General features: G+C 51.0%; 1 protein-coding gene across 3 annotated transcripts in view; it reads left to right on the top strand.

Moving 5' to 3' along the window:
• The window catches only part of PDLIM1 (PDZ and LIM domain 1), a 33,954-nt gene extending 8,144 nt beyond the window's left edge, over window positions 1–25,810 (top strand). For 2 of the 3 annotated variants that reach the window (XM_062579855.1, XM_062579858.1), the window contains 7 exons: window positions 846–997; window positions 9,647–9,731; window positions 17,423–17,484; window positions 18,855–19,154; window positions 22,336–22,484; window positions 24,800–24,917; window positions 25,286–25,810. In XM_062579855.1, coding sequence (XP_062435839.1) covers window positions 846–997; window positions 9,647–9,731; window positions 17,423–17,484; window positions 18,855–19,154; window positions 22,336–22,484; window positions 24,800–24,917; window positions 25,286–25,472 — 1,053 coding nt within the window. In that variant the 3' untranslated portion in view covers window positions 25,473–25,810. Of the gene's footprint in view, window positions 1–845; window positions 998–9,646; window positions 9,732–16,993; window positions 17,191–17,422; window positions 17,485–18,854; window positions 19,155–22,335; window positions 22,485–24,799; window positions 24,918–25,285 lie in introns of all 3 variants that reach the window. The other variant, XM_062579857.1, reaches the window with a different exon arrangement.

The following is a 25,810-nucleotide window of genomic DNA, read 5'->3' as shown; positions in this document are numbered from 1 at the left end:
GACCTTTCCCATCAGTTATTTCTCAAGCAGAGCACAGCAGCTCTTTAGCAGTGCAGCAGCAAATATGCGAAGCAAAGTATCGTACATAGGAGATGTAAGATGGCAAAATGTATCAAGGCGAGCTGTGCTCAGGCTGGGGTGCGGGGGATGATGCTGTCACTTTCTGCCTTCTCATCTGCTTGGTAGATCAAACACTGCTTTGGGATTTGATCTCATTGAAAACAGAACTAAAACCAGATTATTGAAACTAATGCAGCAAACCAAAACTTTGAGCTCAAACTTTCCTTCTGAGAGCACAGCAAATGAGACTGTGATGCAGAAGACGCTGCTTGTGATTGGTATTGGCCATATTGGAGTGATTCTGATTCTCACTTCTTCTGGCATCTCTGTTCTTAAAGTATCAGACCTTCCAGCTGTCCTGAGTATTTTCTGTTTTGGAAAGCGCTTCTCCATCCAGCGAAGAGCAGAGTTGCTGTCTGTATGCTCCCTCTTTCTTAGGGAAGTGTACTAGCTTGTTCTTTGTTAGTACAAAGCCAGTCTACTTGAATGAAAGGTCAATTTTTGTCATTTTACTCCCGCCCCCAATATCCCTTCCCAGACTTCTCTCTAGGGGTGCCAAAATATAATCCTGCCCCTAATTTTATTACTCAGGAAGATCTAAGGCCCAGATCCAACCTCGTATAGGCCAGATACGTTTCTGCTGAAAATTTGTTTTCATCGATTTTCACCTCCTTGTATCCAGATACCAGCAAGAGAAGCCCTCAGGGCTCCAGCTGCTTCTACAGTGTTGGTAGGAAAGCTGCTCCCTGAAAAGTCCAGTCACTCTTTTTTTCCTTCTCTCTTAGGTGACTCCCGGCAGCAAAGCTGCAGTAGCCAATTTGTGCATAGGAGACCAGATCATAGCCATCGATGGAGTGAACACAGACAACATGACGCACCTGGAGGCGCAGAACAAAATCAAGGGCTGCACAGAGGAGCTGACTCTGACGGTCAGCAGGTATGTCCCTCAGCAAGGCTACGGTGGGGAGAGGCAGGGATGCCGAGTGGGTGGTAGCTATGTTTTAGTTTGATAGCAGACCTTCCCATTTGGGTTGTTTAATTTGACCTCTTGGTTCTGTGTCTGGCCAGGCTTTGGATTGCAATCAGTTCAGCCTTTAATACTGCTTGCATTTACTGCACTTTGGCCTTATGAAAACAACTTTCCTAGTGAGAAATTGGCTGATAATTTGTGACACAGTCTGTTAGCCTGTTCTGTGGCTCCTGACAGCAGGGAATTCAAGGCAGGTCTCATGAAAATTTCATTAATAGCAGAGGAGGTATGACCAGAGACAACACTTCTTCCTATTGCAGTAATTTAGCAATTGAGATGTGTGGCTGCGTGTTGTCCAAACCATTAACTGACTAGTTTTTGCCATGCATGAATTCCAAGCTGTCTTGGCCACTATCCTGATCACCAGTGTGGGGTGAGGGATGACTTCAGCCTTTCTACCATCTTGACCTGAGGGGCAATGGACAGCTTCATTCCCTTTCCCACCCCTGTCTCAATCTTGGACTGTATCTACACAAATAAGCAACAGCACCTGGAAAGGCAAGGGTCTCCTTCTCATTGACCCATTGCTTCTTAAAAGTACTGGAGCCTGATTTTTCAGGGGTGCTGGGGACTTGCGCTTTTTGGTTTGATTTGCAGCTATGGGTACCCAGCACTTCTGGAGGTTGCCTGCTAGATAGCAACTTGGCATTTCTCGTTCCACCGTGAGCTTTTCGGACGACCACCTTTCCCCACAGAGTGACTGTATATCAGTGTCATGGCAGGGCAGTGCTTCGGGAAGGGGTGCAACAACATGCCTTAAATAAGATGTACTTCTGGTGCTCAGGCTGTTCTGTGATAAGCTGAAATCCTTTATCATAGCTTGGATAACGCCAGTAGTTCAGCAGGCGTTTCTCAGTCAAGCAAGAAGTCGAGGGTCTTGGCCAAAAAACCCTGAGATTTCGTCAGGGAAGAAAAGGGGAAGAAAAGGGAAGTAAAGGGAAGAAAAGGGCACAGTGAAGGCTGTACGAGTGGGTGGTAAGCACTGCAGCAGCATGACAGCCCCAGCTTTCTCAAAGTGACTTCTAATTTGGCAGCTTGTAATCTTCTTGCAAAGGCAGGCTCATTCCCCTCTCTGAAATTTCTGGCTTCCTGAGTTAGCAGCCCACTGCCATGTGATTCTGGCTGGGCAAGAGGAGGGGAGGAAGGACTGTTTCAGCCTCTGGGCAAGCTCGGTCTTACAGATCATTGAGTCTGTAAAATGTGTTTGCTAAAGTTAATTACAAAGTTGTTAACTTTACAGCTACCCCATGTGCATTTAATTATCAGTGAGTAGGAAGCTGCCCAGGATAACGCTAGCTGGATGTGCAGTCATGTAAAACCGGGCAGTAGCTTTGAGTTAAAACAGTCCAACTCTTTTTCAAGGCTCTGTATAAATGAGGCAGCAGGACATACGTAACGGACACTGCTGCTGTTGTACTGATCAGTGAGAGCCACTGACAACACGGCTGAGGAGAGCAGCAAGGATATGAAAAGCAGTGATCTAACTACTCATGCATCTTAGGGTTTGGCATTATTATCTATCACTCTGTGTTAAGTCCATTGTAAATAATTCTAGGAGACTTTGTGCAGTTTTTTGGTCTTTCTTTTCGGAGGTAAAATTCTGCTTGGGGAAGAATTGCCTGCTTATTTAGATTTGATAGTTGCTGGAGATGTTTGCATTGAGAACATGATAGCACAGGGCTCTGCTTTCAGACATAAAGACAGTCAGGGTGTTGCATCATGTCATCTCTCTCGGTTGTTCTCTGTTGAGTGTATTTTATCCTCTCAGCTATCTCCATCTGGGCCTTGGTTACTGTGTTGTCCCAAATGCAGCTGGCGTCAGTGGTCAGAAGTGCATTTAGTCTTTGTTGCTGAGGCTGGATCCCTTCCTGACACTGCAGACGAAGGGTCAAGATGTCAGGAGGAGGCATTGAGGGGTGATGGAGCAGGCATTTTGTATCTGTTGGAACTTGTGCGTCATCTTTCCATCATTCCAGCTTGGGATGCTGGAAATCGGGAGGTAAGGCAGACTGAGTGGGTGGCAAGCTCTCCTTCCCCACAGAAGGGAAGAGGATCTCTACTGAGGTGGAGGAGATGGAAGGCATTTGGGAAGACTAATGTCACCTGGCTCTACAGCATGGCCTGGGCTTCCTGCACCTTGGTGGGCAAACTCTGTCAGTAAGGCTTGACAGTATAACCGGTCAGCAGGTCGACAGATACAGTCAGGCCAGAAGTGGGATTTTTTTCCTTTCTCTGGGTGGCTCTGCAGGTAATAGACTGAGTCCGAAGGGGAAGGCATGTCACTCGTGCATCAACGCCACCAGCTCTGGGGCCCAGCCTCCCCGCTCTGCAGAATTAGCTCATCGGGGGATCAGCTGCGCACAGCCGCCTTCCTGGCAAGGGTTCCTGGTCTGCCAGTGCTGGGGCGCTGGGCGCAGCCCGGCTGTGGGTGTGCTGGCTGCGCCAAGTTTTCTAGAGAAGTCTAGGGAAGCCTTTCAGTTCTTCTTTTCTACTTACTATCACAGAGACACCTTATGAGAGCAAAGATTCTTCGTGATTTTAATTTCCTATTGGATTAATTTTAAATGATTGTTCATAGAGCTCCACATCTCTTCTGATAGCCTACAGAATGTTCTCAGACCTGCATTTGGGGTGGCAACAGGGTCAAGCCTGGAGGGATTTTACAGCCGTGGGTCTGAGTCCACATCAGGGATTTCAGTTCCCCTCACAGCAGTGACAGTGGGGACTTTATTTGTGACCATGCTGTGAATGCTAAAAGTGTGCATGGATTCAAAAGCAGACTGGAAGAATTCATGGAAGGAAAAATCTATAAAGGATATTAAACACCAAGGCAGGATCTCTGCTGTAGAAGGCCCTTAAGCTGCAAATGGCTGGAGGCTGGGAAAGTGCTTTAGGGAAATAATCACTTTTGGCTCTTTTGCTCTTTCCCAGACCTAAACAAACTTTATATGTATGTGTTCAGCATCACGCAACTCTCCTCTCTTTTAATGTTAGTGAGTAGTTAAGTGTTCCTTATCTTTGGCTGTACGTACGATTATTTAAGCAAAGTATAAATGTAGAGAATTGAAAGGACTTTAACACTTCTGGTAAAGGAAATGCTGTTTGCACTGTGTACTTGATTGTGAATATCAACAGCATTCCCATGTTTCCTGTTTCGGCATTTTCCTTAATGATGGTAACAGTCCAAAAATATTTCAGATCAGATTGTAGGCAGGAAATCCAGTCTAACACATGTCACTGTTAAAAATGGATCAAGTTACTAGCAGAAGAAAACACGCCCGGTCTGCTTTTCACCCAAAGGGGCAAATTTATCCCTGGTAGAAATCTGCTGGTTCCTCGGCGCTGAACCCGGCGCTGAGCTGTCTCCTCTGAATACGCTTTCCTAAGCGGCGTTGCCAGGTGCTTGGCCGCTTGGCGTGTGGACAGAAGCAAGGGTCTGTGTGCTGCCTGGGGAGCGGCGGCTCTGCCGCCTGGGTGCGGGCAGCGCGTTCCCGCTGGCCTCAGCACCGCTCCTCTCCCAGCCCGCTTGCTCGTTCGTTTTGCTCTGTGTTTCAGGCTAGAGCGTACTTCAGGAACGCGGTTCCCAAGAAAGCGAAGGGAAGGGCCCCTTGTTGTCTTTACTGCTGCATAATCGAGCTCTACACCTTGATTTTTTTGCTTAGTGTGCTTAAAAAGACCGAGCTGTGGCAGGCTGCCTGCTCCAGCAGACTCAAAACCACACGGCGATAATGAAACAGAGTTTATATCGCCAAACTGAGAAATTTCCCAGGCAGAGGTTTGAGCCTGTCGTATTCACTGGAGAGATGAAGCTTTGGGTGTTGAGCCTTTGAGAAGAGCTCTTTTCCCTTTTTAATTAGGGTGCGTCCGTCTTAACGCTGAAACGCTGGGCTCAAGCAAAATCTTCCCCCAGGCTGCATCCGGTCCAAGGGGACCTCTGATTTTCTTGTAATGGGGGGTAAACAGCAAGACAGGCCCGGCGGACTGGAGAAAGCTGTCAACTTGCTTTGGAAACATAGCATGTTTCGGGAAGGAACCTCGATTTGACAAGAGCGTGCTCCAAGAAGGGAGGGCTCAGGAGGAACAAACTCTCCTACCGCAAAATTCACCTGCTAGACTGAAGGTGCGTGGGCATCTCCTGTGTCACCGGCGATGCTCGCGGTGGGTTTGGCGCACGCAGCTCTGGGCTGCCGGAGCTGCGGAGTAAAACAGATTAACAGCACGGACAAGCCCTCATTCTGTTAGCAGCGGGGGTAAATGTTAACTCTAAAACAAATGGCTTTTTTCCTTAAGTCTGTAGTCGCCAAGCGGGTGTATATGACTATACCATTTTTGTTTGCAAAACCGTCTCGTTAGTCTGCTGCAAGTGATGCCAATGAGCGAAGCTGTGCATTTGCTCTTCAAAAACTGCCCGAATCAGGGAAATCAGACCTGCTAACAGCATATGTTAAGCGGTTGTGAGAAAGCTTCGGGAAGATGTGAAGAAGAGAGGGGGAGGGCGGGAGAAATGCCCTCGGTGTCTCGTTCGGCAGGGTGGGCCGCGCGGGAGGCTCCCTGCCCCGTCCGCGCACCGTGCGCTACCGGTTTTCAGCTGTGCGGACAAGCTGTGCAAAGTCAAGGGCTTGAAGCTGTGTTCTAGGAAATCCGTGGAGTCCGTTGACTCACTCGGTTTGTTTTTTGCTTCCCTGCCAGCGAGAATTTTCCAGCTCTGTCATCTTGCTAATAATTCTTTTGGCCTTGGGAAAAGCCTGATGCTCTGCGTGCATCTATATATGGGCATGACCCGCAGCGGCTGCCCACGAGCTCTCCGGGACTGGCGTGGTGCTCCCCAGCCCTCCCGGGTGCATGCCGGGAGCTTTCACTAATGACTGCTGCGATCCAAGTTATTTTGCGAATAAAGCCTGCGGCTTGCCATATTTTCACAGCTTCTCTCTGGGAGCAGAAGTAGTTTACTCTAGAGCTGACTAGTGGAAGAGCAGTGCAAGTCTGAGCTGTCAGGTGTGTTAAAACTTCGTGGCTTCGTAATGAAATCGCTTGTGCTGCACTTCCATTGCTCGCTTTGCAAGTTGGGGTTGCATCCAGGCCTTTCGCCTCTGGTGGCTGTATGAAGAGAGCCCTGAAGTGGAAGGAGCAGAAGCCTGCACATAAAGAAAGAAACTTGAGTTCTTTTGGTCTTCCCTCATTTTTTCAGCTATTGGTGTAAAAATGGATTTGATGGATATCAAACCTTGTGTTGCACAAGGAACTTTTCTGGATGTACAAGTTCTGGTTACTTCTTTGGTATCTCATGGTCATGTCCAGTCCAGTGTTTGAAATGGGAATGTAAATGCACCTCTCTCCTTCTCTCGGCACTTATTTATGCAATTCCTGGCTCACAGAATTAGAACCACCTTTTCCAGCCCTAAATTTTCCCTTGAAGCTATGGCCCAGCTCTGCATGCAGAATGTAGGTAACAAAATCTAGGCACTTGCAGTGTTTATATTATGCCACGTTCAAGCCAGGCTTCTTGAAAAATGTTGTTTTATAAATACCTCTCCAGATTCCTGTGTTGACTTGCATGCAGTTTCCCTCCTCTCTTTCCTACTAGTGCCTCACCATTCAAGCTAGCTGCTTCTATGCATGTATTTTAGTATCAGAGAAAATTCCTTCTTATCTGAGGTCCTGGTTTCTACCTGGATGAAGAGACAAATGCAGGCTCCTTCCCTGGCCCTGTCATGGTTTCTCTCTCTCTCCTGTGGCACGCAAATGAAAACTGCAGACGTGATGAAGCTTGTTTTATCCATTCACTAGCCTGGCACTTGTTCCCTGGCTGCTCTGCCCGTGGTGGCTTTGTCATCTGTGTCTGCACCACCTGGTTGAATGTTGCTCCCTGATGGAGTCTCATCTGAAAGACTATGCAATAGAAACCACCCTCTTAAAGATAAGATCTCAGCAGTTTAAGCAGGAGTCTGTGAGATGCTAAGGGGACGTTTGGGGGATCCCCTGGCAGGCAGTGGGGAGCTCAGCCCATCTCCCGCGGGAAAGCCAGCCTGGCCGCCCTGCTGAGGGTGGACGGCATGAGGAGCGCCCGGGAAGGTCTTTCCCTCTTGGTGCTCCCCGGTGTGTGGCAGCGGTGGGGAGAGAGCACTTGGCTGACCGGTCCGTGGGAGCAAAGCTGTCTCCTCTTTGCACCACGTTTGGGGCCTTAAACGGCCCATGGCGAAGGCGACCGGCGGGCTCTGCTGCAGCTGCGGTGGACACAGAGAGGAGCCTTAGTGGGATAACTGTGTGGACTGTTTAACCTTTCTGTTTGGATAACGTTTAACTTGGATAGAAAATAAAGCCTGAGGTGACCTTGCTGCTTCCATTTATATCTGGTGACAAATCAGAATGGCAACAGACTTGGAAACAAACTTGTATTTTTTGCATTCCTATTAAAAGGAGATAAAAATCTGGTCGAAGCCCCCTTGGCTGCAGTAGTTGGCCAGAGCTGCCTCCCCTAATCTGGAGACCAGTGGGCTGTGCTGCCTCGCACGCGGTGGGCGAGGGCCGGAGGAATGAGAGCGAGTGGCCCAGGTCTCAGCAGGAAGGTTTTTGGTCCATGCATGTTGCCTTGCCCTGGGCTTAAATTTGTAGGCTGAATAAAGGTGAAAAAGAAAACTCAAAAGGAAATGCTACCCCCCCAAAAAAAAAACAAAAAAAACCCAAAAAACCTAGAATTGGCACCAGGGGGCTGCATGCAAGAAATAAGCTGAATCGTTTGAAGTGATTGGTGCTTTCTAGAGCTGCGCTTTCCTCTCCAGGCAGTGCCCACTCGCTTACGACCAGGCTGGCAGGTTGTCTGAATTCCCCATGCTTTGCTGTGACTCTGGTTTGGTTTTTTGGTTTTTGTTTTCTACCAGTGAGATGAATATTTGGTCACGTGTGGTTGGGATGTGGTGAGGTGCCCCAGCTCATCGGGCGCCCAGGTTCGGCTAAGGCGGGCTGCGGGCGTTAGCACTGCGGCTGGGCTCGCAGGGAGCGACGGCCGGGAGCCGGAGGCTCGCTCTAGCCGAATCACGGCTTGCGAAGGAGCGTGTCTGGTGTCGCCTGCATCTTCCTGCTCCTCCGTGAGAGGAGGCACAGCACACCAGACTTCCTTCGGAGGTTTTGCTGTGTAAAGTCCAGAGCGCAATAGGTGCAATAGCAGGTAAATAAATGCCCTATAAAAATTGTGCCTCCCATCTCCTCCCACTGAGTTACCATCTAGATGTATCTAAAAAACTATTTATACAGTAAATGTCTAAAACATATGTGTGCATCACAGATAATTTTTTTTTTTAAGGCATTGGAGGGCTTTCAGAGAAATGATGTGGACCAGATTGGAATTAGCATGGCTAGCACTAGTGCCCGTTTCTCCATCGTTGTCAGTTTTATATGCCTTTTTTTGTTTGAAGTCTCTTGTGAGTCATCCAGTTAACTCCCAGTGGAAGCATGCTTGTTCTGCTAACCAAGTCCTTAAACCACAGCTGGCCCCGGACCCTCAGATATTTAAGAAGTCCATCTATCTGCAGTTGCAAATTCTACAAAAATTTCCTGCCAAAACAGGACATGGTTTTCAAAACCCATCCTAGGAGTTTATCAGCTGTCTAGTTGCCACATTATGCAATATGTAGCAATGAGCAATGGTTTTCAGTCAGCAACACTGCTGTCACTTATTCCCTGAGATTGAGAAGTTTGTGGAAAGTAGCACCAGCTGTCCAAAAGGAGTCCTGCCTAACCGCTAGCTATTCTAGTTAGGAGAAACATAGTATCTCGAGCAGATCTAAGCACTCCGCTTCTTTCTCACCGTTTGTTTGTCCCACTTTGGGGTCGTAGCAAAAGTCCAGAGTGATGATGGAAAAACAATTGGTTTTGGTCACAGATCTTGACTTGTGTTTCAAGCTGTTGTGAGTAATTGGGTCAGACCACAGACTGGCAACAGTTAGGCAGACTTTCTACTTGGACATGTTATATGTTGTCTCTGTTCTTAGACTCGTTACAGGCTCGGACTCGCCCCTTCATAACTCCCCAAAGCCTCTGTTTGTTCAGCACAGACACCACTGCATAAATAAGAAGAGAATTCTAGAGGCCAAAAGCAAAAAATATTTCCGGCTTGTACGAGGCAGCCCAACTTCAGGAAGGACATGTTCTCTGTATGTTCAGTACAGAGAAGAGTTGTTCCACTTTCCTGATACCCAGAGAAGCTGAAATCTGAGATGTCCTGCTTAAGTTAAGGGATTTACATCTAGAGGGGTATTTCCAGCTACTGTTGTTGGATGCCCTGAGCTGGAGCCCATGCTTGTGATGCAGCCAACGGAGTCCCAAAGGGCAATCCAGGAAGATCACTACTAAGATCCTACTTTTCTCCAATGACCTCCTACACTGTAACTGAGACATCTAAGTTACATGCCTAAAATGAGGCTAGATTTCCCCTGAATACAGACACAAAAGGCTGGGGGAATATTTTTTTAACTGACGAACTTTAAGTCCTTTGGTAATGATAACAATGCCCTGTGACAAAAGTAGACCATTAAACTACTAAAAATTCATGTATTGCAGAACGGAGTCAAAAGTCTGGTCACCGCTTGTGACTGAGGAGGGAAAGACGCATCCTTACAAGATGAATCTGGCCTCTCAGCCCCAGGTAAGTAACAGCATGCTCTTGTTCCCCGCTTACTCCTGTCCTGCTCCAGAGCAGTTTCTGGCCTGATCCTCCAAGGAGCTGAGCATGTATCACTCCACTGGTTGCACTGGAATAGTGCACGCTCAATACCTCCCCAAAATCCTGTGGCCCTTGGAAACCTTCAGAGAGCAAAGAGGCTCTCGTGGTCAGGAGGAGGCCTGCTGCCGTGGAGGGCTAGTCTGAATACCTTGCCAAGCGTAAGCTGTTTTGGATCCAAGGTGAATGTCTCCAGACATGTGCACGCACGCACCCCCCTGTCTTAAGGGGCACTATGTAGATGTGGCTTAATGCAAACAATAAATTACCATTACTATTGCTAATCCTGTTGATTTGCATAGATAAGAAAGGTCTTGAGAGAGACGGAAAATGATTCACTCTTACAGTGTTTTCTGTTTTCTTTTTCTTGTTTTGTCTTGGGCTTTTTTATTGTAAATATCAAGGCTCTTTCTAGCAGTCTAGTCCTGGAGAAAGAGGAAGAGAAACACAACAACCTTTTATATCCTTTATCTGTATGGCAGATCTTACAGCCTAGTAATATATAGTCTCCTATAAATCTTCTTCAAATATAAAATCTCCTATAGTCCAGGGGATTAATTTTGTAACCTGTTAGTTGCTTCACTGGTCTGCTGCCTCTGTCAAGTAAATGTAGTAGTAACTGTGTCTTGTGCAAGGGCATTGCCTGGGTTAGGTTTAGAGGATAATCCATAATTACACTAAAATTAGTGATATTACTCTGGATTTTTACTGGGGTGGTGACTTGGATTCTGGCCCTTGCACATCTCCCTGTGAGTCTTTGTAGCAAAATGAGTGGAGATAAAAATAGATTGACTTTGCAACCAATTAAGTGCTAGTATATACATCTGGGATGGAAACGGCCTGAATCTAAGGCAGCATGTGTGCAGCGATGCCTTGCCTAGACCTCGGCCTGGGATCCATCCGTGCTGCCTTTTATGCTGGACTGCTGTGTGTTGCTTGGCACTAGAGCATGGTGCTGCCTTCTCCAGGTATTTTGTAATGTAGCCAAGGCACAACGTGAGACGGAGCCATCCGGATGTAGGTTGGGCTGGGTGTGTGCAGTGACGCCAGCCTGTGACATGGCTGGAGCTGGGATCTGGTTTGTCTTCTGCTCTCCAAGCCCTGAGGAAGTTCTCCTGGAAACCCTGAGACTTGGCAGCCATCCCTTGCTGAAGGAGCGGAGAACTGTTGAACCTTTGCATACAACCTCATCTAGTGCTGTCCTAAAAGGCAAAGACAAACCTGTCCCCTGCTAGCACTTTGTCTCAGAATGAAACAGGGGCTTTGTAAAAGCTAATATTGTGGGTAAGCCTGCCTGTGCAGTTACTTCAGCATATGATTTCACTGCTCATTAAATGACTGAAGTATTTTAGAAGTGTATTCTGAATAGATCCAGGAATGGGTTTCTTCTGAACTCTGTGTTAAAATGCTCTGAATCCTCTGCATAGAGGGGAAGGGACTTGCACGCTTATGAAGTGCAAACTGGCCAGCACCACAGGGCTAGGACAGAGGTGGTCTGAGTGTAGGACCTACTGCCTGTCACTGAAACAGGAAATTCATCTTGTCCTAGAGAAATCAAAGAAAAAGCCCTCACTGGTTTCAAATGCATGTATCATGTCCGGGCTGCAGCCCTGATCCTACTGGGTGATCCTTGGAACAACACTGGGAGAATCAGCTGGCTACAGAAATCCCCTGATGCCTGGCTCTAGGCAAACCTAGAGGCGAGTATTTACTGTGCTCCGAAAACTAAACCTGGGTGACTGATCTGATGAGGCCAGCCCTCAGTTTGTGTTAATGGATCTGGCAGAATTTAGGTAGAAACAGCCCTGCAAAATGTCTTCTCCTACTGTCTTGCACTGATCCTTACTGCAGTGGCAGTCCGGATGACAGATAGGACCCTGAGTATTGCATGAGACGTTAAGGCATTAAAATCTCTGCATAGGCACCTTCCCCCCAAACCAACCCAGCCTAGGATGAACATCCACTGGGGCTCAAATACTAGGCATAGGCTATTTTAATCCCCTGATATCATCCCTTGGCTTAATTTATTTGCTCTGGCAGAATTCAGCAAGTAGCTTAGATTCAGGAAACTTCTTTTCTATGAACGCTGCTCTAGTCTTAGCCCTAGTTAATGGCTCTCCTTCAGCCAAGTGCCCTTGGGGTGAAGGGTTTGAATGTGAGTCAGCCTGGACTATTTCAGTGAGCCTATTGCAATGCAATAAGAAACATGAGCGCTGATGGACTAATCTTAATACTAGTCTTAGTCATAGGTCGTGCCCTGCTTGCTAAAATCCAGGCGCAGACATCCGGACAGAGCATCGGGAGGAGCAACCCTTGCAGGATCCAGCAATAATGCTGGCTGTGGAGCGTGTCCCCTCCCAAACCCTAACCTTAGTCCTAATCCTGCCTTTAGTTTTGGCCATAATATAGGGCCACCAGCGATGGCAGGGTGTGTGTGTGTGTGTGTGGCACAGCTGGATTTGTTGGTACAAACAGCTCAGCTGACTTCTGCAGAAGGATTTGCTGAGGAACTGACTGCAGTGAGATTCCTGTTACTGTTACCATCTCCCCAAGCAAACAGTGACCTGGGCCTTAGTCTCACTTCAGGCACTAACTGTTGCCTGAAATTTAGGCACTGAACCCTTGTGTTTGCTGATAATGGTGTGTGTGTGTGTGTGTGTGTGTGTGTTTCCTGGTGTGCAAGGAGCTGAGCTAAGCTCAGTCACTGCGGTCTCCACACAAGTTTTGCCTTTGCTTTTCTCTCCGAGTTTAAAATGCAGCCAGCCGAGTCCTTTGCAGCGGGCTTCAGTCGGGCTGCTGCGAGTACCACAAAGTTACCACAAAGCTGCCGATCCCGGTTTCCAGCAGGGCTGGCGAAAGTCAGGAGTCGAGTCGACTCTTCGAAGGCGAAGGCAGCACTGTCTGAACGGTTCAGGTTTCTCCAACCCGCTCGCCAGTGAAAGCAATCTGCTCGCTTTCCTTGGCAACGCTCTTAAGCCAAACACTTATTCACTTACCAAGCAAACAGGACACACCGAGCCCTGTGGTTCATCTGGGGCCTGATCCAGGGTCCGCCAAAAACGGTTCTCACCGTTCTTGAGCACGTCCCTTTGAGTGCAGAAATGTGTATTTATGCATGTGAATAGCCTTACTGCAGGCGCAAAGCAAAAATGCTCTAAAGCTTTGTTGTAGAAATGGGATTGTGATTATCCAAATAATTTTCCCCCTTGCTTGAAATTAGGCACCGTTCGATGCTTTTTCCCCTCACTGTCAGTGTTTTACCTGAAATTTCTCACAGCACTATGCCCATCTTCTTTTCCTGTGCGCATTTTATTTTTACAGTTAAATAACTAAAATCTTTGCAAAACATCTTGAAAAAGAAATTAATTCGAAATGGATGGCGAGCTGTATGATTAAAAGGCAATTTAAGATCACTGCGCAGACCCTTTTTACCCCATTAGGCTTTTTTGTTTACCTCCCTAATCCTTTTGGAGGCTGCTCCGTGGTGAAATGTTACATCCTTCTGCGCAAACATTTTCCCAGGTTTGGGAACGCAAGTTCAGGGTATATTTTACGTGCCTATGAGCAAAGGCTCTTCCCAGCCTCCCAGACATTCCCTGACGTCTGGAGTCCCAAGCCTGACTTCACTGCCTGCCCTGGCCTCGGGAAAGGAAAGAGCTGTAGCCTTAATATCGCTTCACTGCAATTATCATTATCCCTCTAGATCGGGTGCGAGTGAAGCAGGAGCGATGCTGGGGTGCGGTGCCGGCGGCAGCGCTGCAGGAAGGACGTGGCGGAGCGGCGACGGCCGCGCGGCTGCTCGGGTCCCTCTGCCCCGGCTCGCCGGGGTGGCCGCTGCCGGGCCTTTTCCCGGCGAGCGCTTTCCCTCGCCGCCGTGGGAAAAACGAAAAGAGCGCCTCTGCCTGCCCCTTCCGCTGAGCTTCTCCCGGGAAAGGGGGTCGCAGCAGGAAGGGGCAAATTGTTTCAGTGAGATGATGATAATTTTAGCGCTTACGACACTGGCCGCATCTCAGCGTGGCGTGTTCGGCGGCGAATCGCGGCGTCTGCGGGACGGGGGAAGCAAGGCGGCTGCTTTCCGCTCCCCAGGGCTTGGCGGGCGGTGGTGTAGCTGTTTCCCTCTTGCTCCCTGGTCTCCTGGGACCCCGCGGCCGGGCGAGACCCTGCCCCAGCCTCTGACAAGGCTCTGCCCGCAGGGGCAGTACGGGAAGCAGTAGGTTTACGAAGCAGCAACGTCTGGTTCCAGGTGCCCGTGCCGTGCTGGTGCGTCGCATCCCTATCCCCCCCTCCCTGCCCCGTTTTTGGCTGCAGGGCGGTGATGCCTGCGGGGAGCGGATGTGGGAGGGCAGCGTCCTGCCACCGCTCGCCCCCTCGCCTCCACGCAGCAAGGACGAACCCCCAGCCCCAACCCCCCCAACTTCTAATGGGCTTTCAAAGCATTGCACAAGGTTTTCCCCATAGCTTAAACCCTCCCCCCAAAGCAATAACGGGGGGGGGGGGGGGGTGAGTGGTGAGAGTAAAGGCGCTTGCAGAGCTGGAGGATTTAACTTCTCCTGCCAGCAGCCGGAGCAGCTCTGGGAAGTGAAATTTTTCCCTGGGATGGGAGGATTTGCAGTAGTCCCTGGAAAGCTTTGGAGCACATGAACTCAATGCTACAAAGCCACTTAGGGCTTGTCCACATAGAAAAGGTAGTTTCAAGCCGCAAGGACCGGCTGCCCTGGCAGTACAGTAACTCCATAAGAGGCCTTTCGTGTTTTGGAGGTCAGCTTCGGGGGGCGGGGGGGCCTTTAAAAATGCATCTGGTTAAGTGTGTAAATTGAACATGCATTAGTGGTACTGCAGCACACCTCTGTGTGTTCAACGGTTGTCTTCTGGTTTAAGGCATCCTCTTGTTGAGGTGGCTTATTTTCACATTGAAAGTCCACTTCATTGAACTGGCCGGGCCCTGGGTAAAGGCATTTGGCAGTGAGAGCAAGGTCTCTTTTGAGCTTGGGTTTGCTACATGAGAGCATTTCTTCTTTACAAATTCACCCTGCAGCTCAAGCACAAAAGGCAGCACAGCGTGAAGGAAATTGCTGGGAATTTGGGTTGTCCAAACGGGCTTTATAATGTTATTGCTCCTGTGATACTTGTCTGTAGGACTCTCAGGTTATGTAAAACTCCTACCATGTTCTTCAGGTGGGACTTTTCAAGCCTAATATGCAGGCACCACCTTCAGCACCAATTTAAGCTATTATAATATTTGATTAAAACAACTATTCATATGCACATCTGAAAACACTTCCTACTTGCAGCCTCTGAGTAGTGTTGTAACTTATATATTTTATGCTGATGTAAGATCACTGATACTTTTCCCTATGGTGTGCTTTATAGGCTGAAGTAATGATTTTTTTTTTTTTTTTTTTTTTGGCTAACATCCAGTGTTTCTGCTGTGGGAAAGACTGTGTCTGTGAGTGCTGCTGTGTGCCCTGAAAGAGATGGTAACCCAGGCAGGTTAGCTGATTCCTCCAGGGTCTGTCTTCCCCTGCAGTGGGAAAGCTGCACGGCCGCTTTCCATACGCGCCCGCCGGAAAGCCGTGCGACCGCGCTCCCGCTACCCCGCGCCTGAGCAGCTCGGGCTGCCCAGCTGGTTTCCAGTGACTTGTAACTTGTGGATGTGTTTGGACCTGTTCTGCCCTTCCCTGAGGGACCTTGATGCCCTGAGCAGCGCTTGCACGCCCCGCGGCAATGTGGCTCTTGGCCGTCTGCTTAGGAGCGCTGACCGGCTGCCTAAGGCAGTCTACGGATGTAAAAGTGATCTAGAAAAAAAAAAAAAACTGTAGGGGGAGTTCAGGCATATGCATTTCTAATGAGTGGTTCTTCCGTAGCTATAGCTCTATCGAACAAGTGCCGGGGGACGTTCAAAGGGCAGCGAAGGCTCCCGTTTTGTTGCTGTAGGACCTGGAGGAGGAACCCGTTGTGCTAATTAGAGCAGGAAAGTGCGGGCTGCTACACTAACGAGGGCCAGGTTTCATCCCGTGCCCGTATTGAAGCCACTGCTCATCGCTGGAGCTGGCGGCAATGTTTGGGAACACACATTTCTGTGCTTTCTTTTTGCCCCAGATATTTCAGCCATCTCTGTGAACATTAGTCCTTTCTTCTGCCTGCTCACGCGAGGCCCAGATGTGCTTTCTTCTTGCTTTGATCTAGCATCTTCTTTGGGTAGAAATAAACCCTGGACATTGTTATTGCAGCGCCGAGGCTGCAGTTCACAGTGTGCTGAACTGGGGTTTTAGGGCTTATAAATTTCACCATTTTCATGAGAGCCATCTGTGAGTCAGAAGAAACTTACCTCATGTCTGTCTTATTTAACTTGCATTTGGTCCCTTTCTTATTAAATTACAACTACTGGTTCTAAGTGTCCCCAAATACCTCTGGAAACCTCAGGTTTATAGCAGACCTACAACTCATCAGCCTGGCACTGAAGAGGTCGCTGGTCTTGTCAAGGTATCCAGCTGCCTTTGGAAAGTCCTTTGTGCCAGCAAGGGTGGTCTTCCCTCCTTTGCTGGAGGAATTTCTTGTGCAGAAGGTCTGATTGTGTGTGTCAGAGAGGACTGCGAGCCCCAGTCTTGCAGCGTAGTTCACTGATAACCTGAATGGGCAGACACACTCCAGGGCATTTTCAGTAATGATAAATCCCTTCTTTTTGGGGTGCCCTTATCTCAGCAAAGCCAAAGTTTCAGATGGTATTGAGCAGAGCTCCTCTTTCTGCCCCTTATCTTCGCTATCCCATAGAAGTCCACCCTGCTTTCAGGAACTGCAAAGAATGCTTGAAATCCGTGGTGCGTATGGAAAGGTAGGGCCTGTGACTTGCAGTAGGCTTGCAGGTGCTCCCAGGAATGTGGCAGCTTCAGCTAACAGCTCTGGCAGCATTTCTGAGCTCTCACGTGCCCAGCGCATCAACTCTGAAACTTCTTCAACGTCAGCCTCATGTGAGCCACCTTAGCAACCCAGGATGGGGATGGGGACCCCCCCGTGAGGTGTGGCGGCACGCTCCTGCTGCAGTGGTGTGGCTCTGGGTCACGCGCTCCCCAGCTGACACCACGCACCGATGCAACCGTTGGGAGGGCTGCACACGCTGGGCTGCCCCATCACATGCCACCTGCATGCCTGAGCACCTCTGATTTTTGCCTTTGCTCCTCTGCATGCAGGAAATAAGGCACATAGGAAGTGCACACAACCGGAGCGCGGTGCCCTTCACTGCTGCCACGGCTTCCAGCTCTGCCCCCAAAGTCATCACTGCTCAGTACAACAGCCCAGCAGGCCTCTACTCCTCAGAAAACATCCAGACCTTCAACAGTGCCGTGGAGTCAAAGTCATCGTCTGGGGCCCCGGAGCCTACCAAGCCGTAAGTATCTCCCTCGCCTCTGCCTCCCTGCCCTGCTCCCAGGGCAAGGCTCCCGGAGGCTGAGCTCGCTGCAAGGCTCCTGAGTCTCTAACCTGGAAACACTCTCTTTCAGGACAGGGCAAGGAGCGGAGGCATGAGCATGGATGTGGTTCCTGGGGCAGGGCTCAGAGGAGCGGGGGAAGTTTTCCAAGATGCAGAAATGAACTTAATGCTGTTGTGTTTCTTTGTTTAGCAGAGACCGGCGCAGTTTCAGCGTGCGTTCAGCTTGACATACCAGCCCTCTGGTCTGCACAGGTGCCTGACAGCTTGTTACGAGCACTTTTGTCAAGTTAGCGCTTTGTTTCGGCTTTGGGGGTGATGCTGGGCAAGAAGGGTGCCGTCTCGCGCTGGAACCGTGTCCGTCCCCCTTTCCCGTGGCCTGTGATGCTTACACAGGCTCTGTCTAAGTTTGGATCTTTCTGCTTTTATTATTGAACTTTATTTTTCACGTGAGATTTAAAAAGTAGCTGAAACATTCATTCCTACGTGAGCAATTTTAAATATGGAATTGAAATGGTCCCAACCTGCAAATGGCTGTTGATTTTTGCAACAGCCTCAGAACTTTGCCAGAAACATTACTTTTTGCCAGAAGTCCAAGGTTCCTTCTTTTATTTAGTTGGAGCTGTAAGTCAGGAGCTTCTAAAGTCTTTCCGAATGTGCTGGTAAAGTTGCTTAACTGCCCTAAGTCTCTATGTAACAGTACCAAAATGCTTAGAAGATTTTGGCCACTTTGGCAACAAAGGCTGCAAAATCCATGCTTTAGCTGGTACTTGGCTAAATTCCTGGCTCGTGATGGGGAAGCAGAAGTAACTTAAGCCTCTGCTTTTGCAGCCCCCAAAGGGCTGAGATGATTGTGGTTTAATACAAGCCTGAAAAGTTGCTCCTGACCGAAAAGGGCTTCTCGCACCTGAAGCCCAGTCTGCAGCACGGACCCTTGGAGGCAGAGCCGTGGCATTGCAGCGGGGTTGCAGGCGCGTTCCCCAGATTCACCCCTGTGGACCTCAGTGGGGTCATCCGGGGGCTGCGCAGGGCGAGGGAGATCTGGCCTTGTGTTGACCTGATGGGTGTCAGCGAGAGCCCTGGGGCCTCCCTCCGCCGCCGGGAGCCCGCCGCGGCGTCGCCGGGGCACGCGCAGGGCCGCGCAGGTTTGCCTCTCAGGCAGCCTTCCCGGTGCGGCGGGCGCGCAGTCGGGGCTGAGCTGCAGAGCGAAACGCCAGCGACCGCCTGCCTCGCCTTCGGCCTCGCGCGGCCGGCGGGAGGGTGGGGGCGGCTGTGCCGCCGAGCGCCGCCGCCCGGGGCCCCGAGCTCTGCCGCAGGACCGTGGGCGTGCGCTCAGGGAGCTGGGTCACAGCAAACCCCCTTTTCCGTCGCTTTTTCGACCCCAATGTTCGCTGGTCTGCGGAGCGATGGTGTCTGGGTTGGTGCTGGGGGACGTGCTCTGTGGCGCATCCCTCCAGCAAAAGTGACGGCCGCTGTTTTGGAAGTGCTTATGTTGTTGCTCTCCATTAATTGCTTCCTTCTCTCCTTTCCTCCGCCTCCCTCGCATTTTTCTCTCAATGCAAAACCGAAACGAACACCCAAACAAACGCAACTCCCGCTGCCCTTGCAAACGCTGTGGCCTGTAGCTGCCCGTCGCCGCTGCAGGCGCCCGTCGCCTCGGTCTATAACCCGCTGCAGGCGCTCCCCGGCAGGCCCCCGCCGCAGCGGCGGCACAGCACCTCCTCCGTCCCCAGCGCCGTCCGCGTGGGGCCCGAAGAGCTCAAGCGCGCCGCCCAGGCCTGCCCCAGCAGCCCCGTGGAGCTGGCGGTGCCGGGACTCAGGGTGCTGCACGTGCAGTTCAATTCGCCCGTGCAGCTCTATTCGCAGAAAAACATCCTGGACTCGCTGCAAGGGCAGATCTCCTCCGTGAGCCCCGATTTCCCCAGGTAACCGGCCACTGCCGCCGCGGCTGCCTCGCCACGCTCGCTCGCCCGCGCCCCGGCGTCCGCGTGGGGCTCGTCCCGGTCCGCGGCTCGCGGCGCTGGCCTGGCACAGGGTGACGGGGAGTTTGCATTTCACGTTTTTCCATGTTAGTGCATGACTGTCGTCACAGCCGCTTTCTCCATGTTGTGTCTCGCTGTGTCCAGCGCCACGTGAAGCACCAGTAACGTTATTTCAGTCTCTGTCGCCCGTTGCGTCCTCCGTGCCCGCGCGGCCGAGGCAGCGGCTGCGCCTCGCGGTCGCCCTGGAGGAGCCGCTTGCAGCAAACAGATTTGTTTGCTGGAGTCGAGGGAAAGGGCGTTTTTATCCCCAAAACTGGCGTTTCCTCCGGACCTCCGGTTTCGCCAGCCGCAGGCACGCGCTGGGCTGCGGCGCGGGAAGGAAGGACGTCTCCCCGTCAGCCGGTAGCGCTGGCTGCCGCGGGGCGGCCCGGAGAGGGGCCAGGCGTGCGGCGGCCGCGTTGCTTGGGGGCCGTTTTCCATAGCTTGGAAAAGCTAAGCCTGCGCAGGAGCCCCCGTGCTCCGGGGCCATGGGCATCGGCGCGGGGCAGCCGGCGTTCAGCCGCGCGTTTGCTGCCACGGTGCCGCGCAGCCTGGCTGCTGGCCGCAGGCCTCTGCTCTGGCTTGCGATCGCCGCTGCGTGCCCGGGAGCAGCCTTGCTGGCGCTCTGCGCTGACCCAGGCGGTGACAACGCTCCCAGGAGCGGCCAGTGCTTGAAGTACTGGGCGGTCCTGTAGCCTCGCTTAAAGAGCCACGTAAATTTTGCAAAAACGTGCTAACATAAAAGAGTAAAGTCACTTTAGCCAAAAATAAGCCGTGTTTTCCCAAAGACGCCTTGTAAGGCCTTGTCTTTATGGTTTCTATCACCATCTGGCTGTACTCTACTAGTTCTCAAAGCTCAGTAAGGCGGCGTTATTTGGTGAGCGCTGCAAGGTGCCCAAGGTCGGAGCAGTGAAATCCATTGAGGCTGCCTGCAAAGTCTCTGTGTCGAGGAAGTCCTGCATGTGGAAACGGGCCAGCTCCAGGGGCTGGTGTTGGTCCCTGGCAGCCACTAGCATCGGGCACTGCGGGGACACTGGTCACCCGTGGGCGTAATTCACGTGCCTGCGTCCTTCCCATCTGAGAGGTGCATGTGGGGCTTTTTGTGTATCTGTCTGCCCAGGCAGCATTAGGCGTTTCACTCTTCTGAGTACAAATTCTCGGATTTTGGTTCTTCTATAGACTCTCTGTCGTGTCTTGTGTATGCAAGTGTGTCTATATGCTGCGTATCCGGACGGGCTGGTCTGTATGTTTTGCACACTGGCACAATGCATGGTTGAAATGTGATGGCTCTGTACGACACTCGTTCTCTTTGAGATGATTTAGTCTTTGCTATTTTGAATGCATGTTGTTAGTGAAATAGTATGCAAACCGTAATGATGGGGCTTCTCAGTCTCGTATTTCTATGGGTAGATGGAGTGGTGGGAGAGTATCAGTTTACATAAACAGAATGTCACATGTAGCATGGCTTCGTTTGAGATAATCTGCGACATTTTCTGTGTAATAGAAAAGACCTGATTTTATTTTGAATGGGAGGCTTTAGTAAATAAGATTCATACTTCAAGGGCTCAGCTGCTTGCAAATCTAATGTGCTTTGCACTCCAGTGAAAATTACTGAAGATGGAAACATTTTTATGATTTTTTTATGGGAATAGCATTTTATAACATGTGCAATCACTTTACCTCTGATGCTTGCAGAGTTTATTTTGTAGAGTAACTCCCAGATGACTCAATTGCACATTGGCATGGGAACTATGCAGTTGCCTCCTCAAGAAAAAGATTTCCACCTACACTTTAGTCTGAACTTCAGGATGTTTATGTACATTTCAGGCCACTGCAGGGTGCGGGAATGGTGAAACCTAGGAGACCATTTGCACTGAGAAGGCTGCGTTATGTAATTGAGCAGTGGAGGCGTTTTATTCCAGCCACAGAATACAAGGCCGGGAGGGACCTCCACTGTCCTCTGGGCCATCTCCTGACCAGCACTGATGAGCTCGAAACAATTCCCAGCAGATATTCGTCTGGTCTGTTCTTAAATCCTTTAGTACGGAAGCTCTTCACCTGTCCATGGCAATGTTCTGTGGTACTTCTGCTGGAAAGCTTTTTCTGGGGGGATATTTGAGTGTCCTGTAGTTAAAGCCTATGAATTATCTTGGAATCACTGGACAGGGAGAAAACCCTAGCTAATGTCTGCAATCTTCCCCTCCCCCCCCCCTTTTTTTTTCTTAAGACCCTTCTGGTGGCCCAATGACCACTGGTGTGGAGCCACTCCATACTGTGAGCAGCTGCACATGCAGCACCTCAACCTTTCAGCTGAGGGTGTAAGTCTCTTGGGACATACAAGTGGCAGCAGCAGTGCCCCAGGAGGCAGCCTAGACGGGGACCTTGTCTTAGCACGCAGAAGTCCAGCTCTGCCCTTGACCGGCTCACTAGCCTTGGTTAAGTCCTGTGAAAGGACTATGTCTCAGGGTTCTCATCTATAAACCAGAAGAAATAATAACCACTTGAAAACCAAAAGAAACTGCTGCTACTCAAAGGATATTTTCACTAGATCCTACAGCAGCTACTGTGTGCAGGTGGTCTTTAGGCCCAGTTCATAAGATACTTGCAAAGATTTTTTTTTTTTTGGGGGGGGGGGTGGAAATAAAGTTCGCTTAGTTTAAGATTCATGGCAGTCTAAGGCAGCAGGCTAAGCTGCCTTAAGATGCAAGGAGCGTGCGTATGGCACAGTACCATGTGTGATTCCCATCCCTGCACAGTAGTTCTTTATTTTTCCATTAACAGAGCAGTTATTTCCTGCACAGAATGTTTTAATTTGTGGAGAGTGTGATAACTGCAAAGCAGGGAGAACATATGGAGACTGGCTGGGGGTGGGCGGTGGGGACTGCTGACAGCGGCGTGCACGGAGAGCCTGGCCTGTGCATCCCACCAGGACCCCGGCTGCCTTGCGCGAGCACACCCAGCACCTCTGTGTTCCTCGGCGTCCTGTTGTGCCTGAGTTTTGCACGTTTCTCTGATGCACTGTGATAATTTTGCTACTGGGACTGTCTTTAACTGCTTGACACTGTGAGCTCTTCTCCTTCCTCAGCCTAGATCAGCACATCCAGCCCCCGAGCGGTATCGTCATCGACAAAGAATCTGAGGTTTACAAGATGCTCCAGGAGAACCAAGAGTCGAACGAGCCACCCAGGCAATCTGCTTCCTTCTTGGTGCTGCAAGAGATTTTGGAGTCGGAAGGTAAGCAGTTACTGTGTGCCATGTCTGAGTGCACCCTTCCCTTTGGGCATGCCCTGCTCTGTAATGCACACTGTGTTTTGGAGCAGTGTCTAAAAGCTTATGCTCCTTTCTTAGCTGTTGCTTGTTCGAAGTTGCAAGCGTAGAGGGTTTCTACAAAAACCTCCAGACGCTTTTCACAAGCTTGACCCCTAAATTTCCTCTCCTTGTTTAGTTTCAATGTCCATGAGTACATTTCTCATTTATTGAGTGAATGCTTAAGAAGTAAACCTCCACAGTGTTTCGTGGTTAAGAAGGAGCTAAAAAGAGTTGCACAAGCCCTTCTGTCCTTTCTGAAGCTTTGCTCCTTTCAACTAATACTCGCTGATAAAGACCGCTCTGGAGTCAAGTCTTTGGGAGGTAACACAAGATAGTGCTCTTCTGGGGAATCCTAAAGCTTCCGGTTTCTATCCTGCTATGCAAGGAAAAAAAAGATTCACTTCTACAGCTGAATGTAAAAATATGGATCTGGGTTATGGCAAGCAGTTGAAGGCTTTTAACATTTGAAATTTCACTTTGCTTGTCATTTTTACCTGATATCTGGCCTTCTGTAATTCAGGATTGTAGACTTAATAGTCAAACTCCCATTAACTTCGGTGAGAACTAAATCATCTTCCATTTTCTCCTTAAATAAAACAAAACAAACAAATAAATAGGAAAGGAATTCCAAGAATGCCCTTTTTTATTTTATTTTTTTTTCTCCCAGACCAGTGGAGACTTTGTCTTTTGTGTTGTTAGCTTGGCAATGGGACATTTAGTTTCATCCAGCAAAAGCCTGGTGCTAGGATATTCACCAGAAAGGAAAACGGATCAGCCAAAGGCTGTTGTCAAAGTGATCTCTGAGGAAACAGGAAAGTGAAAGAAATAAGGAAACAACAGGAAAGAAAGAAACTAAGGTCTTTCTTGCAGTCTTAATCTACTGTTAAAATACCTATCTGAAAGCATCTTTTAAATGCTGTGTGTTCACTGCTCACCCCTTGGGGCTCTGCTCCTGCGTGGAAGGGAAGGGCGCAGCCTGGACATCTCATGCACCCAAGTACCCTCAGGAAGTCCTCCCCCCTGCTTAGCAGCTCTGAAGAAGATAAGAAACAAAAGCCTCTGTATTTTATCTTTCTTTTGAAGATTTGCAACATTATTGGGATTCTCTGGCATGAGCTCTGCCTGCCTGATCACAGGCCAAAATAGGCTCTGGCACAGTTCCCCCGTGAGCTGATAACCATCGCTGTGGAGCAGGGCTGGCGGGTTACGCAGCCCCCCAGGAATGTCTCTCGTGGAGCAGGCGCTTCCCCCGCAGTGCGGCATGGCACCGCAGCTCCTGCCTCCCTGCTCAACCGCCCCACGCTGCAAGCCAGATAACGTTAACGTTGGTGGCGATAAGCAGCGCTTGTGTCGGCCTGCTCCTGCGGCCACCTCGGCTGGTGAGAGCAGCGGGACCTGGCTCCCAGCCCGGGCTGTCTGAGGTGGCCCTTTGGCCACTGTTGCCTGCTACTGACGCTCTTGCAAAAGCTGTATTGGCAGCAGCATTTTGTAAGAGGCTCCTTTTCACTGCTGCTATTTAAAGGCTTGCCTAGGATCCCTCACCTCGCATCCACTGCAGCTGTAAGCATCCACGTCAGCCCGTGTCACTGGTAAAGGACCTGCACATCATCCCTGCCCCGGAGAGGTTGCACTAGATGAAGCACCATCGCTAGCGTGTGCCCCACGACAGCGGGACCAGGCGAGGCAATCGCCAGCGCCCCGGAGCCCTGCAAACCCAAGGAGTTTGTTAACCAAATCTTCTAGGTGTCCCGGGGGGCCCAGCTCCACTCTACACCACACAGCTGGGTGGAAAAAAAACTCTGACAGTCCTCTCCCATCTGCTGGGCCTCTCACCTCCTGCTTCTGAGCCAAATCTGGCAATCTACTTGGCCTCAGCTGGGTGGTCGGGACATGGGACGTGTGAGGCAGACTCCAGTGCTGCTGAGGACTGGGCCGAAGCTTGCTTTGCTTTGTACTTCTGCTCACTGGAGACAAGTTAGCCAAAGTCTGGTGGCTGTTCTAGGTGAGAAGGGACAGTATCATATCTGACTGCATGCAGTCTCAGGCACTTGGATTTCCTGGGCCATGCTCAGCTCTGTCTGTCCTCTCTTTCATCCCCTAAATCTGGCCTCCTTTCCATGCATGGACCCCTGCCTGCGGGCCGGGGTGAGCGGGAGTCCTGCCTCCCTAGCCGGGCATCTGCTCGGGGGGGGGCGATGGACGCGTCCCACACGCTCTGAAGCGCCGTTATCCACCCCTAGGAGATCCGACCAAACCGTCTGGGTTCAGGAGCGTCAAAGCCCCCACCACGAAGGTGGCCGCGTCCATCGGGAACGCCCAGAAGCTGCCCATGTGCGAGAAGTGCGGGTCTGGCATCGTGTAAGTAACCCTGCCCCGAGGCCAGGGCCTGCAGCCTGCCCGGCTTGCGCCTGCGCACGGCCGGGAGCAGCCCAGGGCACGGCCGTCCCGGCCAGCCTGGCGCGTGCCAACGCGGCGAGTCCCCGCGGGGCCGCGCGCGCTGCCTTCCCCGCCGCGGAGCCCGGCGGCCGGGCGCTGGGAGCCCCCCTGCCTCCTCCCAGGGAGGCCGGGCAGCCGCCCCCGCCGTCTGGCTGCCCGCAGGCGGCTGTCAGGCTGTCGCAGGACGTTGCTGAGCCCCCGCCGTGCTGTCGTGGGGCAGCGCGTAGCCCACGAACCACGACCGAGGTGAGGGCCGGCGGCGGGAGCTGAGCGGTGCCGTCCCTCCGCAGGGGGCCCTTCGTGAAGCTGCGCGACAGGCAGCGCCACCCCGAGTGCTACGTGTGCAGCGACTGCGGCACCGGCCTCAAGCACAAGGGACACTTCTTCGTGGGAGACCAGATCTACTGCGAGAAGCACGCGCGGGAGCGGGTGGTCCCGCCGGAGGGCTACGAGGTGGTCACCGTCTTCCCAAAGTAACCGCCGGCCTTTCGCCGCCGCTCTCCCACCGCCAGCGCCGCCCCCTTGCCAAGCCCCGTCTGCGAAGAGGAGCGCGAGGCGCAGCTTCGAATTGCCTCGCCGCGCTAATCTTCCCTCTGCTCGCGTGAGCTGCCACTAATTCTCCAACACTCTGCCGTCGTTTCACTTTTTTTTTTTCCCTTCTTTCCTAATACACAGGGTTTTGTTTTCTTGTTTTGGTTTTCCTCCTCTGTGCTGCCAGTCACACGGGAGCGTCAGAGCCGCAGCCAGGCACCACCTGCTCTGTGTCTCGGTTATTCGCCTTGTGTTTGCACCCAATAAACAGGGTGAAGCCAAAA

Source organism: Rhea pennata, chromosome 7, assembly GCF_028389875.1.
Source record: "Rhea pennata isolate bPtePen1 chromosome 7, bPtePen1.pri, whole genome shotgun sequence".
NCBI classification, from domain to species: domain Eukaryota; kingdom Metazoa; phylum Chordata; class Aves; order Rheiformes; family Rheidae; genus Rhea; species Rhea pennata.
The sequence above is the reverse complement of the archived record's forward strand: the minus strand, read 5'-3'. Positions and strand labels throughout refer to the sequence as shown.